General features: G+C 36.4%; 1 protein-coding gene across 1 annotated transcript in view; it reads left to right on the forward strand.

Moving 5' to 3' along the window:
• ASAP2 (ArfGAP with SH3 domain, ankyrin repeat and PH domain 2) overlaps nucleotides 1-26077 on the forward strand; it is a gene marked incomplete at its 5' end in the record, with an annotated part of 61546 nt that overhangs the window by 34277 nt on the left and 1192 nt on the right. Inside the window, 16 exons of the mRNA XM_010184100.1 lie at nucleotides 3149-3236; nucleotides 5007-5055; nucleotides 5165-5331; nucleotides 6695-6828; nucleotides 7564-7658; nucleotides 9316-9505; nucleotides 9933-10018; nucleotides 10228-10343; nucleotides 10823-10890; nucleotides 11853-11966; nucleotides 15142-15397; nucleotides 17262-17423; nucleotides 18283-18451; nucleotides 20134-20201; nucleotides 21870-21982; nucleotides 25876-25998. Of these exons, the coding sequence (XP_010182402.1) occupies nucleotides 3149-3236; nucleotides 5007-5055; nucleotides 5165-5331; nucleotides 6695-6828; nucleotides 7564-7658; nucleotides 9316-9505; nucleotides 9933-10018; nucleotides 10228-10343; nucleotides 10823-10890; nucleotides 11853-11966; nucleotides 15142-15397; nucleotides 17262-17423; nucleotides 18283-18451; nucleotides 20134-20201; nucleotides 21870-21982; nucleotides 25876-25998 (1998 nt within the window). The remainder of the gene's footprint in view (nucleotides 1-3148; nucleotides 3237-5006; nucleotides 5056-5164; nucleotides 5332-6694; nucleotides 6829-7563; nucleotides 7659-9315; nucleotides 9506-9932; nucleotides 10019-10227; nucleotides 10344-10822; nucleotides 10891-11852; nucleotides 11967-15141; nucleotides 15398-17261; nucleotides 17424-18282; nucleotides 18452-20133; nucleotides 20202-21869; nucleotides 21983-25875; nucleotides 25999-26077) is intronic.

The raw sequence follows: 26077 nt of genomic DNA on the forward strand, positions 1-26077 counted from the left end.
AGGAGCCGCAGATTCCTCAAAGTTGATTTGTGTTTAAAGAGCATAAATGAAATTTGCTGGTTGTCTGCAAAAAAAAAGGAATATGAGAGAGACTCATTATCAGGGAATCTTTTTCTGTTGTTCATTCTTTACTGCTGGAGATGTTAATCTACCGTTATGACTAACAAGATAATCTGAAGACAAAAGAATCAGATTTAATCTTTTGATTCTTAAGTAAATCACTGTGATATCCAGAAAAAATGCACGATGAAATCAGCCAAGTAGTCTGTTAAGTAAGTGGACACATTTGCTCATGCCTTTGTGAAAATCAGCTCTGTATCGTGGCATTCCTTGGTATTCTCTTAGAGGCCTCACCTTTTGACTCCTACACTTAGAGTTTGTTGCCAGAACAGATTATAAATGGGTTTTTCTGGATAGAGGGTTACTGTTTCTGCAGGAAGGAACAGGAGTTGATGCTGAAGTCTGTGTGCATGGCATGAAAGGTGGCAACGCATCTTTTCAGGGTGTTCGTGTGTTAACACGAGTTTCCAAAAATTCAGCAGTAATCTGGAATTTAGTTGTCTAATCAGAGACTTGAGCAGGAAAGTGAAGCTCAGAGGTTTCAAACAAATAATGTAATAACAGTTACACATTTGTTACAGTTTTCTACTTTTACTGTCTGCTAATCCTGCCAAATGTCCGGATCCACCTGCAGCCCAGTGTGGCTAAGGAGTTTATCCAGCCTTGCCTCCCTTTCTCTTGTGGCTCTGACTTCTCCCCATGCAGCACCTGCCGTGTGATGGAAGCATGTTGGCCACCAAAAGACAGCCCATGTTGGGGAGCTGGGTGGGTGGAGGCTGTTATTTGGCTCCAGGATGGAAGCATGAATGAGGTGGTATCAGCCACATGCGAAGATGTCAGGGTTTTTTAAATGCTCTTGATAATGCTGGCTTCAGGTTAGGAGCGCCTCAGTTAAAAGCTTTGGAGTACGTTTGGATTCGAAGATCAGCCCAGGATGTGGGTAGGTTGTTGCAGACATTTCTTTGGGTGCTCAGATCTGGTACAGAGCTCTTACACCGCTTTCCCTCATCCAGAGAGAAGATCAGTGTATACTGGTCCTTCAGACTTTTCTGAAGCATTTTAGGGGATCCATTTACAACTTCATAAGTTACAGAAAACCAGTTAAGTGCTGAATGCGCTTCAGATCCAAACTCCTAGAGCAAGTGGATTCTTTCTTAACTTGATTTTATTTGCATTTTTATGTTCTCATGGAGCCAGTGAGAAAGGTGTATATGAGTTGCCTGGTGGCTTATTCATCAAATACTCATATTTTTGATTTTTGTTTGCTTTATTTTGTATTTTCATTATACGCAGCTTCTGGACAATTCTTGGACAAAGAGTTACATTAAAAATTTAAATACTGGAAACTTTAGTGCTATGAATATTAAGTATATTTAAATATAACTAAGAATGTGGGACTAAGGTGGCATTTTCAAGAAGTTTTCTTCTGTACTTCTAGTTAGAAGGAACTCTTCATGTTGATAGGCTAAAATAATGAAAAAAGTGTATGTGCTTTTACTACTAAAAGGAATGTCTGGAATTTGAGAAGGTATTTACTAGGCAGAGGATACAAAGTGGGTGTCAATTAATTGTAATTTTGCTGCCTCCAAAACCTCTCTTGGTTGCAGTTTGTTTTCCGTTGCCCAGCAAGTGACCTGCGGGTTTGTTGTTTCAAAGCATGTGTGACTTTGTTATGGCTGCTGCTTATGTTGGGTGAAGCTTGAGAGTGCTATTTTCAAGGACACCGTGCTGCTTTCTTTTTTTTTAACAGGAAAAAAAATACCTAATTGTTTCCCTTCTTATGCTTTTCCGTGGTTTGTATTTCATTTCTAGTCTTCAGATATAATGATGTTGCTGTTCTTTTTTGGCCAGATACATCGTTTTATCAGATTGTTTCAAGGAAATCTGTATTCCTCAGAGTTGTTTTCCTTTCTTTTTTGAATGAAATGTTTTCATCAATAAATTTGGAAGAAAAATATGTTTATTATGTTTTATTGCAAGTTCATAACGTTATAGGGTAGTTCAGCTTCACTTGATAATTCTTGTTTAGGCGATTAAATGTAGTTTTAACAACTTGAAAGTTTAGAATGATTAGAACACAGCAATAAGTGTGGTAGCGTGTTTATGTATATTGCTCTCTTTGTAATGGTACTTCCCTAATTATTTGAATTGTTAATTTCTAGATATTATTTTCTAGAGCAGAGTCTCTAGTTAAATCTGCTTTCTGATGTAAGTATTCTAGAAGAGTGAACTTACTTATCCATTGTAGCAAGTGCAAGCCAGTCCTGAAGTCAGGGTTGCCAACATAACAACATCTCTATAGGTGCCACCCTGGGTCTGCAGGACAGGCGGGTTAAGGAAAAGAAGAGATTAGTGCAGAGATGCCATTTGAGAAGTCTTTTGTAGCCTTTAGGAGACTTTTTCCAAATGAAGTTTGATTGTGCATTTTGCTTTTAGTAAAACACTGCCACTTTTTATTTGATAAGGAACTGAAATATCTGAGGAACTTGACTAGAAAGCATATATCATTACAGTATATATATTTTTTTACTATATTGTTTTAGTAGTAAACTATCTCAATTTAGTTTTGCATGTCTGTTGCAAGGCTTCTCTGTGCAAACTTCTTATTTTCCTTCAGTGTGTCCCTTTACTGATCTAAAAATTGAGCATTTGTTCTAAACTGGTTATCGTGGCTCTCTTTAAAGACACCAGCAGGAGTCGAATTATTTGATTATTGAAAACCTAGACAACTAAATTTTTTCCAACTAGACATCTGAATCTGTCTCTTTGTCATACCTGATTCCCTCAGATGGGTGTTACTGGTTAGGTGGTCAGAGTAGTAATAATTAAAATTATTTTACCTCTCTCTCCTTTCAAAAGTCCAGTGTCTGTGTAGTTACCAGTAAACAAAATAGCCAAATATAAAAAAATGTCATTTACAAGCCACGATGCAGAAGAAAACATAGATCAAAACCTGGGTATCTCAAAGATTAAAGTAACAGCCATTTGTCAAGTTGTTTTGTCTGGTGGGCTGTTGTCCTGTGTTCTTGGACTACAGGGCTCAGTCAGTATGAATATACTAAGATGTGTGTGTTTTATCTTCACATAGGCTAATCGACCTCCAGCAAAGCTCAATCTCTTAACCTGCCAAGTGAAAACAAACCCAGAGGAGAAAAAATGTTTTGACCTCATATCACGTAGGTTTGTTGTTTAAGTCTTTTTACTTGGACCTACTATCAGAGTTTGGCATTATTTCTGTAGATGTGTCAGTAATCCACTTAAACATTTTTGCAGTTGTAGAATGTTTTCCTTTATAAAATGCCTTTTCTATGACAATTCACCATGTTTCTTTAGAAAACCACTTGTTTTTAAAGCTATCTTTACTCCTTTCTGTATCATTTTGTGTGACTTTGCAATAGAGTGACTATTTTTGCTGTGACATCTCTGTTTGTATTGAAAATGTCATACCTGATCGTCTTGAAAAGTTACAACTTTAGTAGAAGCTCAAAAGGACTTCTAAGCTATGACAAAAACTTCTTAAATTTTAAGTGGTTTGCTGTGTAACTGTGAGGAAAATACTGAAAACTTTTTTGGTTTTGTTATCTCATAATAGATATGAAGGTGAGATAAAGAATCTACATATTAAAATCACCAAAATGGAATAATTTTGGGCACTGAATGGGGTGATACAGAATTGTATAGTAAAGTGTTACCTTTATTCTCTCACTGGGACATTTTAGTATTATATTTATGGACTCAATAAAAATACACTACTAAAATATATATCTCAAATTAATTGGGGAGAAGGATATAAATCTACTGCTCATTTGTTCCTTTATCAGCATAAATTTTTTTGTATTTATAAATGTGAGATATGCTACTTATGTTAATAGAGTAGTACTCGTGTGTGCAGTGTCCAGTTTGTCCATTTCTGCACAAACAAGTGATCTTCCTTGCACTGTCTTTCTTTCTGGGTGACCATGTCGCATTTTGCCCAGCATCAGCTTATCACCATGTTATCATTTGTCCTGTCATACATATGATAAGGTATAATCAGCCTCTTAGCCTTCTCTAGATCACTTTTTCACTTGTTTTATTACAGAGTTTTAAAGCATTCCTTGTTCTTTAAAAGCTGCAGATGGCTGTATCATGCCAAGATAAAAATCTCTCATTCTTTATCTGTATTTTCCTTCCTATTTTTTTCTGTATCCTCTCTCTTAATATTTTCCATGTCTGAAACTATCTTTCAATACCTTCTTGCCTGAATGTTTTTCAGACTATAATATGTTTTTGCCAGTAGCTTTACCTCTGTTCTTCTCATCAACTATTCTAATTTTAACTCCAACTCAGTCATTAAACTGTATCATGTCTCATTTCTTTCATAGACTTAAAATTATTACGCTTTTTTTCTTTAATAGTACACTATGATAACAATGCTTAGAATTACAAAAGTAGTAGTAAATTGAACTTTTTGAGTTTGATTTAATTGAAACAGCTTGAGGCTTATTCTTGTAGTTTGTGTCTGGCAAATTTGTTTTGCCATTTTTCATTACTGTGGTTTTAATAGGTCATTTGGAAACTTTAAATCTTTCTTATATAGATAAATATAAACTATATTTGACTCACACACACCACCTGCCTCAGCAGAACTTTAGACCTGTGATTACTGAGGTTGTATCTAGAACACTGAAAAATTACTGTGTGCTTCAGCTGCTTATGTGGTAGAAGCACTGTCCTGAAGAAAACAGTTTCTGATTAAAAAGCAAAAAACCACCTTGTGTAGGCATCGATGTAAACATAGATGAACTGTAGGTAGTAAGAGCGAAACTTGCTAAAGAGAGTTCTTGTCAAAACTGCAGTGATGAGACTAGAGACCTCAAATAATTTTAGATTTTTCTGAGACATTTCTGCAAAATCAGTTTTTCAATAATTTTTTAAAATCAGTATGTGAATTATTTATTGTGCAGATGACAGAACGTACCACTTTCAAGCAGAGGATGAACAGGAATGTCAAATGTGAGTTGCTTTGCTAATTTTGTCTTTGATACTGGTGTTCTACTAAGATGCCACCTTGAACTTCAGAAGCGCCAGAACATTTAATAGCAAAATATTACTGCCATTTTAGATGGACATCTGTGCTACAGAACAGCAAAGAGGAAGCTTTAAATAATGCATTCAAAGGAGATGACAGCACAGGAGAAAATAATATTGTCCAGGAACTGACAAAAGAAATTATATCTGAAGTCCAGAGGATGACTGGAAATGATGTGTGCTGTGACTGTGGAGCACAAGGTGACTCAGTTAAGCGTATTTCTAATTGGTAAAAATTCTGTCTCATGAGGGTATTTAAGCTGATGTTTTATGCTTTCACTTTTACTTCTCATCTCACAAAGATTGTACACATAGTAGAATATGCTAACAATTTAATTGTGCTACTTTAGCAAGATTGATTTGCCATATACGTATTGTCATTGTGAAGAGAAGTTACTGAGAAGCTTATTTTTCTCCCATGTATTTTGCTAATTGTAAGTTTTGCTTATATAAATCAATTGAACTTATTTTATTAGCCCATATTTTACGTAGATTTAGGTAAAATTGGATAGCAGTAAGATACTTGAAGCATTTTCCTAGTACACCTCTTTTTATGTTTGATTTTGAGAGTGAGCCAGGGAACATGTCTAAGACTGTGCTCTTTTGGAAAAGAATGCGCCTGCTAACTATGGTTTGCAGTGTTGGTTTTGTTGATTGATGAATTTCTACTTTAACCCCCTTCAAATTACTTTTTAAAACCTGCTGTTTCCTGTGTTCTTTTATGTTACAGAGGCACTGCAGGACTTGGGGTTTTTTTATCTTAAATTGTAGCTGAAAACATCAGATCTGAAGCTGTATGCACTTTATAAATCAATAGTAACTTCCAGCAATAGCTACTGTATAAAACTATGGGAAGAGTCAATCCTGCTGTCTTTAAAGGAGAAAATTCTAAACAGCTACTACCAAACTATTATCAAATAAGTGAATTTCTAAGCTCTCTAAGTCTTCAAAAATTAGTTTTTTGTCTGGAAGATGAGGGAATTTTATAACAAGAATGCAAAATAACTGGAGAAAAGACAAAGCAAGGGTATCAAAAGGAGAGAGATGAGCCTTAGTATCTTTGAAACAGTTGAGTAAGAATCCATCGTAGTGTGGTGCTGTGTGTATACTTCAGAATCACTGCTGAAGTATTAAGTCTATACTTAAAATAAAAAAAAAACCCTCCAAAACCTTTAGTCATTGTTGCTTCAGTTTGAACTGCACTTACACCCCTATTTGAGAATGTGACACCATTATACTGGTGGTGAAAAAATGCAGTTCCTGAAAGCTGTGTGGAGAATGGCAAACAGGACTGTTTGAGCAGCTCCCTTGGAGAGCAATGTCCTTTACCCCCCAAAAAATAAAAAATAAACGAAAAACATTGCATCTTTACTTCTTTCACCATTACAAAAAAATCCTAGTTTGTGTTTCCCAACAGAGTAAATGTAAACACGCAAATTCAAAAAACCCTATAATTCACATACAGGAGTCTTATTTTACAGAATTCAATTTCAGTATACTATATTTTCTAGAGTGAAATAATTCCCTGAAAAAATTTTAATTCTGTGGGTACTTTCTGTTTCAGATCCTACCTGGCTTTCCACAAATTTGGGAATTCTGACTTGCATTGAATGCTCAGGAATCCATAGAGAACTTGGTGTTCACTATTCCAGAATGCAATCGCTTACATTAGATGTGCTGGGAACATCTGAACTCTTGGTAATCAAATTTCTTTTATTAACTTAAAAATAATAATATAAAGTACTTCCAACACGAGTATATTTTTGTCATTTTAATGATACGTTGTCCCAGTCCTGAAAGTTGCCCCTTGGTAAATATAATTTAAGAAAGCTTAATTCTTCAAGTTTAAGGAAATGTCCTATAACATTGTGACTTACTGTAAACTTTGCCTGATCTTAGAATTCAGATTAGTAGAAGTTTCATATCTTTTTGTGTTTCCAAGCCTTTTTGCCCTTGGTTGCTTTTTAAATGAACACAGCTGTCTGACATATAAATGTGCCTCTCAGATTAAAAATTGAAGGACTTCTCAAATACTTATCCCATCAATTATTTAGCATTATTTTAGAATAGAACTTTAATCCTCAGAGGAGGAAAATGTATTCAGCTTTGCTACACAAAGAAGTTACCACATATCAGCTGCTCTGTGACAGCTGATATGTGTTTTCTTACCCAGCACAAAGTAGTTTGCATTTATTGTGTGAACTGGTGTTTTGATGGATTATTCTGCAGTTATTAATTCGTGTATTAAGTTCCAGCTGAAAACTTATATTCAAAAAGGTACCTGATCTGGTCGTGATCACTGTCGTAGTAGCAGAACTAGGAATCAGAAACAAAAAGTCCCTACACCCATTTTTCCTTGTCCTCCCACTGCCATGTGTGTGGTCAATAACTGATCATGTTTATTAAGTGAGCTGTGGATTATTTTTTTAACAGCTTGCAAAGAATATTGGAAATGCTGGGTTTAATGAGATTATGGAATTCTGTCTGCCAGTTGATGAGACGGTCAAACCTAATCCAAGCAGCGATATGTAAGTAAAGAGCCACTGCTTCTGAAAAAGGCAGGCATTTGATCTAATATTGCTAATGGGTTGTGCCATTATGGTTTGCACCAGCAGGCCATGGAAGATGTATAATGTCTTATGTATAGCCTTAGAACCGAGGAGTAAACCTTTTTTCTGTTGCTTTGCATGTCTGCTTTATTGAAGTTTATCTGATTTTACCTTCCCTAATGGTAAGGATTATTTTACCAACACTCTGAATCATGATTTGCGGGAAAGAAATAAACATGATTTACTGGGAAGTTTAAAGACATACAAGGGTAGGGATTAAAAACAAAGCTAATAATTTTCCGCTATTAAAACACAAAACAGAAGATGGAATAAGGTGCACATTTTACCTGAAAGATACTGAACACCTAGTGTTTAGAAACTGCACCGATGACTTAAGTCTTTAACTATATGGAATAAAAACAGAACATGTAATTGAATTCCTCGAAAACACTGAACCGTGATGACAGACACAGCAAGGACAGCTGCCTACTTGGCTGGATAGTGAAAGAGCTAGTAAATGATGCAGAAGCAAACCCAGAAGAGTTGGCTTTGGATTAAGCTGATTTTACATTATCTGGATTTTCACTATTCTGGCAGAACCAATGTTAAACCATGCAATTTAAATAATTTTTTACTACCATTATCAATAATAATACATAATATTAATAAATAAAATGACCAATAATGTTCCTGAATGCTAAATCAGTAGCATAAGAGGACTTCTAAGAACTGATATTTTTTAAAAATCAGTTTGATACATATCAAATTTAGGGTTTTTTTTTTAATGAAATGAGAACCTGAAGACAGACACTTTTTAGAAAATATTAAGGAATACCATCATATGCTTTAGGAACAAGAGCTATCCATTTATTTGATCTATTATTATTTTGATGGTTTTGGTTTTGTCCATTATACAGTATCTAGATGATAAATTATGGCTTTGTTAAATGTCTTCTGTACAATATTGTGTACATCCCAAGAGTTGGTAAGGAGTTATGCCTTTGGGAGGCATGCAAGCTCCTGTCTTGCAGTGATGGGAAGAGGATTTGTTAGTTGAGTATCAGAAGCAAAAGTGGTAACTCCTTTGTTGATTCAGGTGTACTAAGTTTTCATCTTGCTTTAGAGGTGAAACTAAAAACTCCACTACATCCTCCCTATTACAGTTGGGATGAAGAGTTGCTTTACAGAACATACTGGTGTGAATACAGATCCAAGGCCTGGATAGTCTGTGCAGAGGTATAAGGCAGATTTTTGTGTCACATCCCTTTCCAGTACGTGTAGGAGTACAGGTCAGGTAAACATAAACCTGTAAGGCTGCTGTTGGCAAACCAGCATTACAGAGCTTTGATGCATCTTCTGTACATAGAGCTGGGTAATCTTGAGCTCAACTTCACACCAGAGTTCAGAGGGGAAAATTCATTGCCTGTCTTCTTATTGGATATTTGATTCATCTTCTGTAGCTACATTTCATACTGAAAATACAAGACTGCATGTCTCACATTTAAAAAGAAAACTTATCATAATGAACACAAAATACTTTCCCAGATTTTATTTCAGATGACTTGCATGTATTTATGGAAATTCTAATGTGTATCTTCTGCTACAAGTTACAGAAGTAAATTATATTCAATTTCAGGAATGCAAGAAAAGATTATATTACTGCCAAGTATATTGAGAGAAAATATGCAAGGAAAAAGCATGCTGACAATGCAGCTAAATTGCATGCTCTTTGTGAAGCAGTCAAATCAAGAGACATTCTTGGATTAGTCCAAGTATATGCTGACGGTGTGGATCTCACAGAAAATATTCCACTGGCCAATGGCCATGTAAGTGTTGTAAATTTTATTAGACAAACTGTTATAAGTGCAGTATGCTTTCATTAATTAAAAAAAGACTTATTTTTTCTTACTTGAAAGTAAGATTTGAAACACTGTTCTGAACACTTGTCCTTTTAATGATGTAATCTAACAATATCAAGAGAACATTAAATAGTTTAATCAAAAGTGGCTTCCAAATACTATCACATTTTAAATGTATTAAAAAATGAAACATTAAATCATTCAGTAGTCTATTTGTTTTCAACCTATTTGGTTTTTTACTTTAAAGGAATGAAAGTCTTCATAAGAGGTGTTTTAATTTCACAAGAGATGCTTTAATAGGAGCGTGTCTCAGTATTTTGAAATTAATGTCTTAATAAAATTTCTGCTTCTCTGTAGATCAGAAGAAACAAATGTGTTTCTTTTATTTTATTAGGAGCAAGACGAAACAGCACTTCACCTTGCTGTTAGGTCAGTTGATCGAACATCCCTTCATATAGTTGACTTTTTAGTGCAGAACAGGTAAGTGTATGGAAAGCTATTAAAATGTTATTGATACTGCTTTTATGTCAAGTAATACAAATACTAAATGAATATAAATATTAAAACTAATGCTAGTATTTGCAAATGTAATTTTATTATTTTTAAATCTTGTAGTGGGAGGGGTTTATTAATATAGGGTAGGAAATGAAGTTTAATCAGTTTTCTTCTTCTTTCTTGTACTCCAATAGTGGCAATCTAGATAAGCAAACGTGTAAAGGTAGCACAGCCTTGCATTACTGCTGCCTGACGGACAACGTTGAGTGCCTCAAACTGCTGCTGAGAGGGAAGGCTTCTATTGAAATAGGTAAAAGGGTAATGTGTACTTCAATTTCATATTTGTCACTGTTTCACATAAGAAACACTGAAGGTGGAATAATTTCATTTTCTCCTGGACTGTTTATCACAATTCTATTAATATAATCTTCATGATAAGAAGTCATTATTCACTGTTTATTTCAAGTTTTAAATTGACTTATACATTACACTTGCTTTTTAAACAAATTTAAATAAAAAAGTACCAAGATTTTCAACTGATGTCTTGTTCTGTAGTAATATGCTGCCATTCACAGCTATCATTAAGTATATATGTCATGTTGAGTTGCTGCCACTTGTCTTGTTCAGACGGTTGGTATGAGTTGGACCCACATATGAAAGAAAGAGATGAATTTTAGTGTGTTAGTCTAGTACTTCCCTATGTACCTGCAGGTTTGTCATTATCTTTAGTAATGGCCTTGTTAATAGTGACTCCTATCATCTTAACTCTCTTTTCTTGCTATAATACAGCAAATGAATCAGGAGAGACACCACTTGATATAGCTAAACGCTTAAAACATACTCACTGTGAAGAGTTGGTAAGTGTTGCATCTCTCTTTGTGTTTGTGCATTTATAAGCAGAATCACGTCTGAATATTTAATAGTTTACAGTTGGATACTCAGCAAACATATTCCAGATAGAATAGTTGTATGCTTAGAAATAGTTAGATGCTTATATAATGTATAACTTGTATTTTATATATAAGCATATAGGTTATATGCTTTTAAGAAGAAAATGATATTTATTTTTAGATGTTTTGGAAATGCTAAACTACTTGGGGCCAGGGGATGATTCTGTTTGAGGTATTAGTCCCAGATCCACAAAGTGTCTGACATCCCGTTGAAATCTAATCACTAAAGTACTTGTTATGGGTGAAGGCCATGGATGAAGGCCATTCTCTTGTTGCCCAGAGAAGTTGTGGATGCCACGTCATTGGAAGTGCTCAGTGTCAGGTTGGATGGGACTTGGAGCAATCTGATCTAGTGAAAGGTGTCCCTGCCTATGATCTTTAAAGGTCCGTTCGAACCCAAACCATTCTGTGATTCTATAAAGAGAAGATGGCTACCACCACTACTTTTAGTAAGCAAGAAAAATGAATTAGTGGGGTTAAGGCTTCTTGTTAAGTGAGTTGGAATAAAAAAAAAACTGCCATTGCAGTTAATGTCTTTGACTTGCAGTTTCTAAATCAAAGCAAATAGGACGTGGTGCTTATTGCCAGAAAATGGAGAGTAGACCTGCAATAGAGAGTGACCTACAATGGTTAATGAAAAGCCTAGCTGCTTTTGATTTATTTGTGCTGTTTGGTCACAGAGCTTAATTTTTTAAACTTACAGCAGTGCAGTAACTTTCCAGATTACTGAAATACTTTTTAAAAACTAAAGTAATAATTTTATTTAGAAACCGAAGGGTCTGTCTATATGTGGTTTTTGTTTGGTTTTAAATATGTTGTTTTAAAATATGTACTGTACATAACATAGGCATAATCTTTTTTTTCTTTAGCTTACTCAAGCACTGTCTGGAAGATTTAATTCTCATGTTCATGTAGAATATGAATGGCGGTTGCTCCATGAAGATCTGGACGAAAGTGATGATGATGTGGATGAAAAGTTGCAGGTTTGTATCAATACATTCATCTTTTTCTGTACACGTATCTGTGTAAGCATGATGTTCCTAATGATTTCTGTAACACTACTTTTTACTGTGGATATGAAGACATCGCAAAATAAAGTTCTGTAGCAAAATGTAGTAGCTTGAACTTGTTGCCCAGGCCCATGCCCAGATGGCTTTTGAATATCTCCAAAGATGGTTATATTACAAGTGTTACAAAGTATTTCAATAGCATAGGAACCTCATTGCACTTTCAAAATTTAATTGCCCAATTTGGGGTCCAACTTCAAAAAGTATTTAAGCACCTTAACATACAGACAGGGAACAAACTACCATGGTTTGATACCTGTACAACGCTTAAAATGGCTTGGATTTCTAGGAGACAAGTAATTTGAAATGACGTATAAGCTCTTAAATGCCAATGACATTCTGAAACTTTCATAACTTTAAATATTTCATATAAGTATTGAAGAGCTGGTTTTGTTCTTTTAGTGTGTGGTGTTATAATTACTTATGCCTTTTCTGTTTCCTTTATAAAGTGCAAGAAATACACAATGGGCTTTATATTAGTTAATCTTCAGATGTTAGCACAACCATTTTTGTCTTGCAGGTAGCTATGAAAAAACCCTTTCTCCTCTGGATAATAAATTATTTTTTTCTTTCTACAGTTTTTAGCATTTTGATACTTCTTTTGGAAAGTTCCTCATCTCAGCTAGGACATGAATTGCTAATATTTAACTAATACTGTAAAAACAAATTTTTTGTGTAGGATTTCTGTGTGTTTTCAGAAATATTAAAACCTGACAGTCATAGGTTCATTTTCTTTGCATTCACAGAATGTCTTAAAAAATGCTGGCTTGAGAGACCAACAAATTGGTTTAATGTTCTGGAAACTAATTTTGACATCTATTAGTTACCCCTGATGCAAAATACCATTTTTGCAAGATCTTGTCTGCATATGAGTCGTCTCCCCATGTCCTGTCTCTTTAGTCCAAGATAGCTATTACCTCTGGTGCTTGACTTGGACTAGAGTTAGCAAGAAAAAGCAAATAATGTTACAAGTCATCCCTTTCAAACCACAGTTGCTACTTTCTGAGAATTTTTAAAAGATTTTTCTTTGAGAATTTTGGTATAGGTGCAAGAATCTAGAATCTGTGAGCTGCTAAGTCCACTTCCTCTGTGTGAGCTTTCATATTATATCCCAGTATTTATGTATTCCTATATATTGTATCACCATCTAGATAGTATGATGATCTTTTTGTTAAAGCAGCTTGAAACTTTGTTATGTTTTAGAGATTTAAATTTTTCCCAGCTGTAAAACCTTTTGGATACTTGACAACTAGATATCTAGCAAATCCCTTCCTGGGACACTCTAATTTTGTATTTTTCATCTGTTTTTTCCCTTACTTCTGACAGTTGCCTTCTGCGGTTGAATGTTCTCCTTTTGGCTGGTCCCTGAGCTCCACCTCATACAGGAAGTTATCTTCACTTCAGCAGTGAGGCTGAAGTAATGAAACTGCTACTTCACTGCCCACTATTAATAGACTTATACTACAGGGACCTTTGAGAGGAGATTAAGGACTATTAATCACAGACTAGTGTCTGTGACTACATTGAATGCGTTGGTGAATACTGCTGTTACTTAGGATCACACCAGAGTTCTGTTGATAGATGTCAAGCTATTGGGCTTGTCTCTCATTCTGGTAAAGCAATTGAATAGATTTTGCAATCTTTGTCAGAAAAGGTCATGTTTGAAACGGAAGTTCTTTTAGTCCAGAATTTTTCATATGAAAGAGGCTCTGATCTAGAAGGCAACTAAGATAATCCAACTGGTGTCTAGTGCTGTTCCACAGCCCAGCTGCCTGGTCCTACCTCAGCTTTTCCCTCCATTTGGGCACATACTTGTCTCTGTATTGAGCTTTTTCAGTTTGGTGAAACAGTGAAAAGCTAGATCAACAAAACAAAAAAAAATTTTCTGCTTGTTTAGAAATCAGAAACAAGTGTGGGCTGAAAGAAATACCAGAAGCAGGACAGAGTGGAGGTCAGGGAGTGGACAGTGTCAGGCAGTGAGGAGTGAGGCTGCTAAGCCCAAGTAATGGTAGGGTTTAATGTGGCTGTCACATACATCATTCTGATAAATCTTTGAACAATAATGCTGTGCTGTAATATGTCTAAAGGCCCTACATGATCAATCCAGAGTAAGTGTTGAATATATTCAGTGGAAAATTGATTGCTTATTTATGGTACTGTTGGTGTAAATCTTTATTCTGCTTAAATGCTATCACTATAAATGGATATTTTAATTTCATACAGACAGTACGTCAACGATGTGTTTATCTAACACTATTTCTAAAGGCATATTTATGTTTTCTGAGCTGTGGATTGTTACAACCCATTCCTGTATTAGCCACATGGATTTATAACTCCAGCTATTTTAATTATCATTTGATAACAGTAATTACTGTGTTTGCTGTTGAAACAGGAAAAGTAATGCTAAGTGTACATAGCAAGCAGAGGACTTGCTGTACATCTCAAAGACAACTAATTAGATCTTATTTGATAATGTGCATGGGATGAGCAATGTTCCATCCCAGCTGCTAATTGAAGTAATCTCTCAAACTTGTCCAGCAATATTAGTGAGCTAAAAAGAGTTCATGAGAAGTTTTGACTCCTAATTTGTTGTAGGTTGAGCTCCAGGTAGAATACTTGGATGTAATTGTGTTTGGTTTTTGAGATGATGATCATCTCTTTGGAATCTAACGCTGCTGAACTTTGGATGAGGCTTAGGGTCTTCATTTGTTAATTTACTTTTGAAAGTATTACCTGCTATTTTGATGCAGGGAAACTTTACTTGATCTAGTCTGAATTTCTATATTGACTCTTTACAGGAGTATAATTCTGTGTGTATAAGGGTACAGTATTATCATGTAGCAGTGTATACTACAGGAGATGATAATTGTTTTGAAATGCAATTCACATTAAATCTTTTTTTGTTATTGTGCACAGTTACTTTCTCTTGAACAGGGCAGAATGTAGGTTTTAGATTATGTATTAAAAGCAACAAAAATGCATTTTAGAAGCCATTTTTTCTTTCCAGAAACTAATAACTTTCTATCAACTAATAAATAAAATGAGTACAACTAATGTGTTGTCACTGAGTACTTTTGTTGTTGTGTTCAAGCAACCCAGTCCCAATCGGAGAGAGGACAGGCCTGTCAGTTTCTATCAACTTGGATCAAACCAGCTTCAGCCTAATGTAGCATCCCTGGCAAGAGATGCAGCGAACATCGCTAAGGACAAGCAAAGAGGATTTATGCCGAGTATTTTACAGAATGAAACATATGGAGCAATACTCAGTGGCAGTCCACCTCCCATTCAGCCTGCAGTACCTGTCACAAGTAGTGCACCTCCTCTACCTCCAAGGAATATTGGCAAAGGTACTAACACCAGAAAATATCATGTGTTAGAAGAATGGGATCATAACCTTTATATTATTATTACATTTTTAAGTTTTCTTTTACACAGGTTTATTTTGCACAGGTAAGTATTGGAACAGTTTACTGATGACTTCATTTTATATACTTGAAATGAATCTGCACAACCTATTCTGAATTTGATTTTCAGTATACCTGCAAAAAAGTACGCAATAGTGTTTGGGGAAGCACTGCCCAGGTAACCTCAATAGAGTTAAACATTTTATTAAAAGAGGGTATGCAGTCAATTTAGTTCAGCTTTTTTTTTTTCTTGTTATACTCCATTTTTTCATACTTCTGTTTCTTGAAGGTGTCATTGTCAGAGTTCAATTTAAATGTTCAATTTCACTAGCATTTGGCCGTCATGGAAAATTGTTTAATACCTGGGAGAATGGAGAATGTATGCAGAACACGATAGATTTTAACCTTGCAAAGTCTTCTCTTAATAAATACAGGCTTCAAGGTTGTTGAAATAAAAGTATAAGTGTCATGAAGTGGAGAACTGGTAGCTGACTGAAAATGTAACTGCTGATTACTGGTTATCTTAAGCTTAACCAAGGGGGAATTCCTTTCATCTAACATTTTTGCATAAAGTCTAAGCTTAATATCTAGACACTTTTTTTACTTGATGGAAATTAATTTTTCCCCCACCAAACAGGAAAATTCACACAGAGCTTGCACAGTTCTGTTTAACTGTTAGATACTATCTCTAAATTAGTCATAAAATTGGATAGTTGAAAAGACTGTTTTACCCTTTGATATTATTTTAACCATGGCAAACCATACTATTTTACTCACTATTTGCCCTTGATTAAATGACACTTTTCAAAGAGTATCATTTTAATTTCATTCTCAGCCCCAGACTTGTTGGCACTAGTATAGTGCAACTCACGCCAAGAAAGCATGCTTGCCTGGCTTAAATTATTACCTCATATTCTTTACTCTGGCAACATATTAGCCTATTATTTTATATTCTTAGTTAAAAGCTCTAATAATATCATCGATCTTAGCTTCTTGTTGATTTCTGATGTTATTGATGTTATGATGTATTACTACTCCTTTATCCTCTTAGCTTTAGGCTGTTCTCCAAGTCTTGTGAGCCTTTTATGCTTTTCCCTGCAACCTAATATTTATTCATACCTTACTCTGTTTCATCTTTTCTTAATATAATGCTCATGTGCTGAGTAGGGAGAAGTGGCATGATATGTGCAAAGTACTGGATTTATGAAGAAAATCTGTAGTGTGTTTTTTTTATGAAATGGGGAGGCAGCTCTTCAGCCTAAGAATGGAGTCATTTAGGAGGCCCTGAAGAAGTCATACTTCATAACTGTTTCATGACTGGTTATTTTAGCTTCTTGTTTGGATGAAATTCAGAATTACAGTTTTATGTCAATTCCAAGTCAAAATTGATCTTTCACTTTGAGTCACTGATACTCATGTACTAATGTTCATGTGAGAGTGAGGTCCTTTTCTTGCAGTACCTGAGAACCTTACAGCTATCAGTCAGGGCTTAAAGAAAGTAGCAAGACTTGCCTTCTGTCTTGCTTGAGAAAGTTCTGTTTTTTCAAGTGTTGTCATATTTTCAAGTAATGACTGGAGAGAAGTTTTACTTAGGTAAAATGTTAATAAGACCTCACCCAGAAACTGCTATGTAATTTTTTACACCAGACTCTGATTTCCGCTCTGGCATTCCAGCAGGATGGCATTAGTTCCTGTTGCTGAATATAGTGGCCTAGCTGCACCATTTTTAAAAGCACAAGTGTGAATATTAACACTATGCGCTTAGGGTAAGCAATAATAATAATACAGTATTTTCCTCTCTTTTTAGTTCAGCCTTCAGTTCTTGGCAGTGGTATTCAGACAATTTCCTCATCTAATGCAATGTGGAAGACAAATTCTTTAGGAGTGGAAAGTATAAGCAGGCAGAGGTCTTCATCAGATCCACCAGCTATTCATCCCCCTGTGCCGCCATTGCGTGTAACATCTACAAGTATGTTTCCACTTTCCCCTGTTTTCCCTTCTGCTGTATCTAATCATGATTGGCTTATTTTTTCCATTTTCACAACTCATACTTCCTCTTTTGGTGACTGTAGCTTTGGCCTATCGTTCCCATCCAGTAACTTTGTATGATCTGTCTTCTCTGATGTTCCAGTGAGGACTGTATGGTGTAGTGCAGGGTCAAGAGGAACTACTATTACTAGAGCTAAAGAGCTCTTCACTTTATATAATGTTTTAACGTTGCACTTCTCACTAGTTGTAAAGGTGAGTGTTACATCTAGGCCTGGTGCTGCTGTATCTCCACATTGTGCTTGATTCTTGCAGACAGTAGGAACGCAAAAAGATGTTAATACATTGCCAGCTGCTGTTGTGGTGGTCTCAAGAATTCAATAGAAATTATGGTCAATTGCTTAACCTAATGGGAAGTGAGATTCTAATTCTAACAGGAATTTGAGAAAAGACATTTCCTCTAAATAAAATATCTCTGATATTACTCACTCAGGTACTTTTCCATAATACACAAACTGAAGGCCTAGATTGAGCAAACAATATTAGCCTTTTATTAAATATAATCTGATCTACTATTTTCAAGAATATCACTGTCTTCCGTAAGAATTTTATTTTTCTTGTATGAATTGAAGTACTTGTGAGCTCTCTGACCTTGACTAGGTGAAACAAAATCCTTCCAAAAGAAGGACTGCTTCTTGTTTAAGTTACTGATTACATGTAATAAAGCATTTTTCTCAGATGGGGGTAAATCCTGTAATAGGAAAACCTGTGGATGAGAACCCAAGAAACAAAACGGTAAATAGAAATTTAATTCCATTACACTGTCTGACTTTCTTCTATAGATGTGCTTTCTCCAGCACCACCTCCTCCAGTGGCAAAGACAGCCAGCATTATAGAAGCTTTGAACCAGCAATCCAAACAGCAACCAGCTCCTCCACAAACTAAGCCAACACCACCACCACTGCCCCCACAACCTCCTAGTAGAATCTCTCAAAGAAAGCCTATTCCAGGGTAACTGATGTCATTTTAGTATTCAATATGCTTAATAATTATTAATAACTTTTCAGTTTGATGGTATATATCATGCAAATCATCTATAAAGCATGCATGCTTTAGCAAGTGATGTATTCTTGAGTACGTGAATGAACAGAAGACAGACACTAAGGGAACAGATTACAAGGATTCCCACAGTAAAAACAAGACAGCCTAGTGATTTAAGGTTGTATGACTTGCAGAATATCTACAGAATGTTTAGCCAGGATGGAAATAAGAAGCCATAAAGAATAATCCATCTAATAATAAAGAAGAGATTATACGATCTTGTATCTAATTGTGCCATTTATTCTTCGCGTGCTTTGCATAGGTTCAGTTCCATTCAGTATTTTCATTTATGACAGGAGTAGAGAGACCTGGAATAGAAAATACCATTTTTAAATTTGCAGGAAACTAAGTTAGGAGGGACAAGTGTACTGGAAAAACAAGATTATATCCAAAACAGCCTTGACAAACTGAAGTAGTAGTCAAGGGAAAAGAAAGTGTCATTCAGTAGGCAAGATTTAGTGCTTAAGAACAATCAACTACAAAAATGAAGCATAGAGAACAGCAGAGTATGGTTAAGCAAATGTCCTTAAGAGAAGGATCTGCAAGGACATAGTGAATCATAAATAAAAGTAAGTCAGACAACTCATGCTGTTGTGGAAGAGTCAAAGAGAAATAGTATTGTTTGATTATAGCCTACAGACTGTATTAATTAATCCTTCCAATTGACTCAGCATCAGTCATGCCTCATCTGGACTACTGCATTCAGTTTTGGGTACTGCAGTAAAATAAAGATACAATAGTGCAGCAGAAACCAAGGGAGATCAATAACGTAATAAGTTTAGAAATCATGACCTGTGAGAAAAATTTGGAAGAAATAAGATTCCCTTGTTTTTTTTAAAAAAGAAATTATATCATAGTCACATGTCTTCAGATATGAAGAAAGTGTTGGATTATTACATTCCTTGTTACATCTCATGAGGGCTCTGAAAAAAGAATACTTTTTGTTTAAATTGTGGCAAAAATAATTTGGACACTATGGAAATCTTTCTGAAAGTAAGCATAGGGAAATATTGTAGTAACTTGTCTGGGAAATTTTTTGATTCCTGACGCTGAAAATTTGGTGGAGTACAGCTTATATAAACTTAGGTGGTTATAAGATACAGGAACATGTGTGTGTGTATGTGAGATGAAGAATACACATGCTTGATCATTTGTGAATGAAAGAGGTAAACAGCCTTTGACCTTTGAGCTCCCTTTCTGGTCCTTTGGTTGCATATACCACACTAAGTAAAAGAGAAAAGGAACTTGCTGTAGCTTGCTGTAATGTACAGGCTAATATGGTTACCTAACTTTAAGAAAGAATTTTAAAATAGCAGTGAAAGGAACTTCAGAACTTGGGAAAGAAAATCTGCTGCACACAAATTGCAGTAATTGAACCTCTATCATTATTGTACCTTACATTTTAAAATTAAGTGCAACCCAGATTGGTGTAATAAAAAATAGGGAAGCAAAGTAGTATTTTTAAAAGCAAAATAGCTGTCACCAGAATGACAAGATGTGACAAGAATTTTATAATTTGGAAAATGCTCTGTATTGTTGCAGTTCAAGTTCTTGTTTGTTTCTTAAATGGATGAATTTCTAACTTTGCACAGGACTGAGAAGTCATCTGGCTTAACTAACAAAGGGCAGTCCAGAGGGCTTGGGCCTCTACAACAAACTGGTAATTGTGATTTAGAGATCTATTTTATTGTAATTAAGCTGTCATTATAACAGCCTAAGGGAGTGTGGTTTATTTACCTTGCACATTTAAATACAGTCATTACCAGCATTCTTGTTTCTTTTCTTGATTGTGTAGGCCATGATGCCTCAAGCTCTTCTGCTTGAACAGAGTTGTGGGCCAATTGATGTAAATAACAGGGCCATGTATTAAGAAACAATCACAGAATGGTTGAAGTTGGGAGGGACCTCTGGAGGTCATCTGGCCCAATGCCTCTGCTCAAGCAGGGCCACCAGAGCCAGTTGCCCAAGACCCTGTCAAGACAGCTTTTGAGTATCTGCAAGCTTCCTTTTGTGTATCTCCACAGCCTCCCTGGACAACCTGTGCCAGTGCTGAGTCACCTCAAAGTAACATGTTTCCTGATGTTCATATGGCACCTCTTGTGTTGCAGTTTGTGCCTGTTGCCTCTGGTCCTGCTTTCCAGCTGGGCGGCCAGCAGTATATATTGATGTATGGGCTTGTTTGTCCCCAAGTGCAGGACTTTGCACTTGCTCCAGATTTTCCCCTGGTCTCTGGGACCTGAGGTTCCTGCAGAACGCTCTTGCTAGTAAAGACGGAGGCAGAGAAGGCATTTAGTACCTCAGCCTTTTCCATGTCCTGTTTAACCAGATCCCATGTCCCATTGAGCAATGGACCCACATTTTCCCTAATTTTCTTTTTATTATTTAGATATTTACAGAAGCTCTTCTGGTTGTCTTTGACATCCCTTGCCAGATTCAATTCCAGATGGGCTTTAGCTTTTCTAACCTCACCTAAACTCCACTCAAACAAAGGATGCATTGTGAAAACTTTAGTTAGTTTACTCTCTTGTTTCCATGTGTCATAAACAAGGTAACAGGTACACATTTTAGAATAGCAAAATGTGTTCCTAGTTTGAAAAATCTAAAGCTCATGTAGTGTCACTTTCAATTAAATTGCAAATTGATATTGCTCTTTTCCTGATAGTGAACAGAGTTAATTATTCAGAGTTCGTTGTTCATTCTGCTCTTTTCATTGTTCAAAGTAACTACTACTTTGAGGCATTACAATAACATCATGTCAATAAAATGTCCAAAGTAAAATTTGTGTGGATTCTGAGGTGATTGCAGCAGAATTTCTCCTACCCAGTTTCCCCTTCCACTGTATGTGTTATGCTCATTGGTTCTTACCGTGATTCTTTTTTATTTCCCCTTGACATACCCAAGAGGAATTTGCTAATGACTACTTGCCATCTGTGGCAGGGGTCTCCTGTGAAGGATACAGCGTCTTGATAATGATGGTCTTTACTAGGAAAGAAGGATCTAAAAGCACACAGTCTGTAGTGAACAAATGGGGAATGGGATATTTGGTTCTGCTCTCATTTATTTTATAGGCTTTTTTCTCTTTTAGCATATCTGCAGTATCAAAGGTCTTAGGTAAGTGTCTTTGAGAAAAGAGGAGTTTTTTGTAAGGAAGAAGACTGAAAAACTGTTCAGTTATTTAGAAAGAACCTTTAAAAATTAAATACTCATGAGTTACAGAATTACTTGTATCCTTTAAAGAATAATTAATTTGGATTCAATTCGTATCATCACTCTTACTTTTTTTTTTTTTTAAATTATGCCTAAAATTTACTTGCTTTACTTATCTTAGCAGCGGGAGAGTTGTCTTCTGTATCCGAAATTCCAGTAACACAAACTGGTTCTACAACAAATACTTTGACACAGATCCAGCCACCAGCACCAATGCCAAGGAAATCACAAATAGTAAGTAGACAATCTGGGTTTTGATTTTTAATAAATCTTCTGCATTGTATCAAACATGCTGTTGACATAGTAGTGCATATATCCAGTTATGAAGAAAGTGTGAGAATTTTCATGAAAAGTAGAAAGTGTTAAGTATATGTGTGACTTGTACTAAGTATTTATTAAAACTGCTTTTTCTTCTTTACCTATATGATAATATGTGATTTTTAAATAATAATAATTTTAAAACACCAGAAAAAGAAACAACAGAGAGAAACGAAAGAAGCAAAGCATGGATTCTTTCTTTGTGTTTGAATGTGACCGATACAATCTACAGAATGCAGGGTTTGACTTACTGAAGATAGGTAAGCTTGGTAAGTGAGTCATTGTAGGTGAGCTTGGTAAGTGAGTCAGTTAATATCATATGTAACTTCATTCTTCAACTTCAGTGAATTAAGTAGTTAGGGAGCTCTTGTGCTTTCTTTTATAGTGGAAGTAGATATAGTCATAGTTGTTCACAAAGGTAGGTCCGATGGCTTCAGACAAGACTAGTAAGTGTCAAGCTCAAAACAAAAGAAATTGGTTCCTTGTGCAGTTGGTTTTCTTTGCATTTCTTATGTATTCACTGGTTGACAGGAGAGAAATCTCTTGGTAAGAAAACACATCTGACTTGAGACATCCCCAACCAGAAGGTGGTTGAAGGGTGAAGGAGAAGGCTGGAAGTATTGTATGTTATTCTTCTCCACCTTCCCCCAGCCCTACAATGACTGTTAGAAAAGAGATACTGGATTTAGATGGAGTCCTGATCTGATTGTGTGGCTTTTTTTTACTCTTATTTTTTTAAAAATCTAGGTCCATGAAGGTAGTGCACGTGTTAGTGTTAATACCTGTATTCTTAAACTGGTGTAGGTAAAGAGATTTATTTCCAGATGTCAGTTTTGCTGTTACATTGTGTCATTCACACAGGTCTTTGGTTCTTCCTCCAATTTCATGTTGCTCTTTTGTGTGATAGATAGAAAATATGCACATACTTGATCATGACAATATTTCTCTGTAGTAAGCAAATCACAATATAGACAGTCCAGACTTTCTGAGATGCTGTATGTAACTAGATCTGGGCTGTTTTATGCTTTACATTCAGTGTCGGAGCATGCTTCAGTAGGTAATAAACTGAGACGTGCATGTGCTGTTCCTGGCTCTGCAATTGCCTTATTAATGGGCTGTAACGAAAAGACCTAACTTCTTCAGTCCTCGATCTCTCTCCCTTCATCCCCTTTTCTTAACCATGTCTACTGAAATAGTAATTCTCCAGGACAGCCCTCAGTGTGTTTGTGTGCATAGCCTTGCACGTTTGTCATGAGCTCTTAGAACTCCTATTAGCTGTGTCTCATCTGATAATGCTGAAAAGCCACAAAGACATCTGAAGTCCATTTTGCATTAGTTTGGAGTATAAAATCTTCTGTTTTCTTTCCTCCTCCACTCTTGTTTAACCGAGTTGCTATCTGTCTTGCATCAAAATAACTTTCATATTTAAGCTACAATAAAATGGTCTGATTAGTGTAAAATGGGGTATCTGTCCTTTTCCCTTACATGCACCAAGGAAATTGCCCTATTTACTTCGTGAAACTGTTGGACACAGATCACAATTTTTGTGGTGTGTTCTGGGTTTCAGGTGTGAGCACTGGCTACATCCTTTCAAGACATCTGTTCATTCTGAAACAGACCCTTACCTGTCTTTCTGTATAAATTAAAGTTGTAGTCGTTCTCTATCTTGTTCTCTCCTTTGTTGTTTTATGGGACAAATTGCTTTAGTTGTGAGTGGATGGGCTATCCTGGCTAGTTTCTAGGAACATTCAGTGTCTCCACAGTTTAATATTAATTGCACGTAATACAAAGAGCAAATCTGACTCTCCAGATGTCTCTGTGGCTTCAGTAGGGTGGATTTTGTGAGACTGAGAACATCAGCTGGATTATTTTCTTCGATCACAGGAGAGGGAAGTAAGGGAAACCTGGCTCAGAGAGTGTGTGCTAGTTAAGGTGCTTTAGCTAAATCAATCTACCTAAAGCATCTTAGCTGAGATTTAGTCAAGGGCCCCTCAGCTAAAGAGCTTTAGCTAGATCAGTCAAGCTAAAGTACTTCGGCTAATTCACTCCATTTAGCCTTATACTCCAGTCTTTTCTAAGTCTTTACCATGCAAGAGAACCCAGACAAGACCAGATTTAGGAAATGTATTGCAGAAGTGCTTTCAGAGTAAAGAAAAATGAGATCTAGTTGTACGTGCACACGTACAGTGGCTTATCTCCTGTACAGTGCATTTGCCTGTTTTTCAGGTGGAAAATTCCTGATGCATCTTTTTTCCTCAGCATATATTTTAGATTTTTTAACCTATATTGTAGATACATGGGAAACTTTCCTGCAAGATTTCAGTCTTCTGGGAATGGGCTCCATTTTAATTTCCTTGCCTTCTAAAGAACAAGAAATACCTGTAGTTACTGCACTTTGAAGTTAGTAATTATATCACTGTTGTACTGATGTGAAGCCTTTCCTTCTTGACCTAAAAGATGGTTGTGGTTCCAACTGTAGCTTGTTTGAGATGGAGCATCTGGCAAAATCGCTGTGGTGCAGTGCAAGGCTGCCAGCTCATGGGGGTGTACCTAAGGATGAGCCTGGTCTGGGCAGGTCAGGTTTTTATACTAAAATGCAAATGGATCCTTACAGAGGAGCATAATCCTTATGCTATCTTTCTCCTTCCCCATCCACATCCCCCTTTTTCTGCATGGTGCTCAGCTCTAACAGAATGGCACATTAAGAGGCTATTGGGCTGTGGAGCAGAGCATTTTGCTGGTGGACAGAAGCAGTCTTGTGAATGGAGTCTCCTCCCTTTCCAAGCTTCCTGCTCCATGGCTGACCTAACCAGAGACTGGGACTGGTCCCTGGGGGGGATCTCTAGTATGGTGGCGAGACCTAAGAAGGATTCTTTATCCCATCTGGAGCCTCTGTCTGAAACACCCACTGCATTAACAGTTGTTTCTTGACCTAAATAGCACTTAAAAATCCACTCTGGCATCTTAGGGATAGAAAGGAGAGATTTTTGCTGGCTGTGGTTGGGCAAACTGGGGAAAAGGGTGGACTTATGGTAGAAATCTTATGCTCTCCCTGAAGGTCCTGTGCCTCTCCACTTCTTCCATGGAATTTGTAGATAACATTATTGCTGGTCTGCACCAGGGAATGAGGAGGCTGAAAACAAATGCAGCAGCAGACTGGGTTGCACTGGGAGAGGTGTGAGATTAGGATGGTGGATACTGCGATACCAGAGCAAAACAATTTGGGCATTGCTTCAAACAGAACACAACAACGATTCGAGTCCTGCTGCAACGCTGGAATATTGCAACTCTGCACTAAACTTTCCTATTGGAAGAGTTGCCAAACAGCTCCTCTGGCTGGCAGTCCTCAAGGCACTGCAGAGGGGCAAAGGATGTTTCGGAGGGCTTGTACACTGCTGAGTGGGTTTAGCAAATTAAGAAGTGTATTGGCAGGTGGCTCAGGCTTCTTTCTAATAACGCTGTTGCTGTGACACTTGCTGCTTAGCACTTCATCTCGATCACCCCAACTTCTGAATAAAATCATGCTTGCTGCAGTGATGTAGAGCTCTGAAGACAGGTTTGGATGAGCCAAGATTGAAGATTACTAGGGGAAACATGGCACACATTGGTGGCACAGTGGTTCTAAAATGCTTTAGATGCTGCCAAATTCAGCCTGAAGCATGAGCACCCAGCATGAAAGACGTAGCTGAATGCTAACCTATGAAAAACACTGATTGGAAGCAGTTCTGAAGCTTTCTTTAGATCAACTCCGTATCTATTCTGTCTCTTCCATGCTATATTATTAACATTTACTTATTTTTATATTTCAGTCAAAAACTAAACCCAAGAGAGTAAAAGCAATTTACAACTGTGTAGCGGATAACCCAGATGAACTAACTTTTTCAGAGGGAGATATCATTGTAGTCGATGGTGAAGAAGATCAGGAGTGGTGGGTGAGTATTGTGCATTTTCCATCAACACCCTTTGAAAGAAATAAATGAAATCTAGAAGTTGACACTGATTTCAGAAGAT

Source organism: Mesitornis unicolor, unplaced genomic scaffold, assembly GCF_000695765.1.
Source record: "Mesitornis unicolor isolate BGI_N332 unplaced genomic scaffold, ASM69576v1 scaffold6065, whole genome shotgun sequence".
Lineage (NCBI taxonomy): Eukaryota > Metazoa > Chordata > Aves > Mesitornithiformes > Mesitornithidae > Mesitornis > Mesitornis unicolor.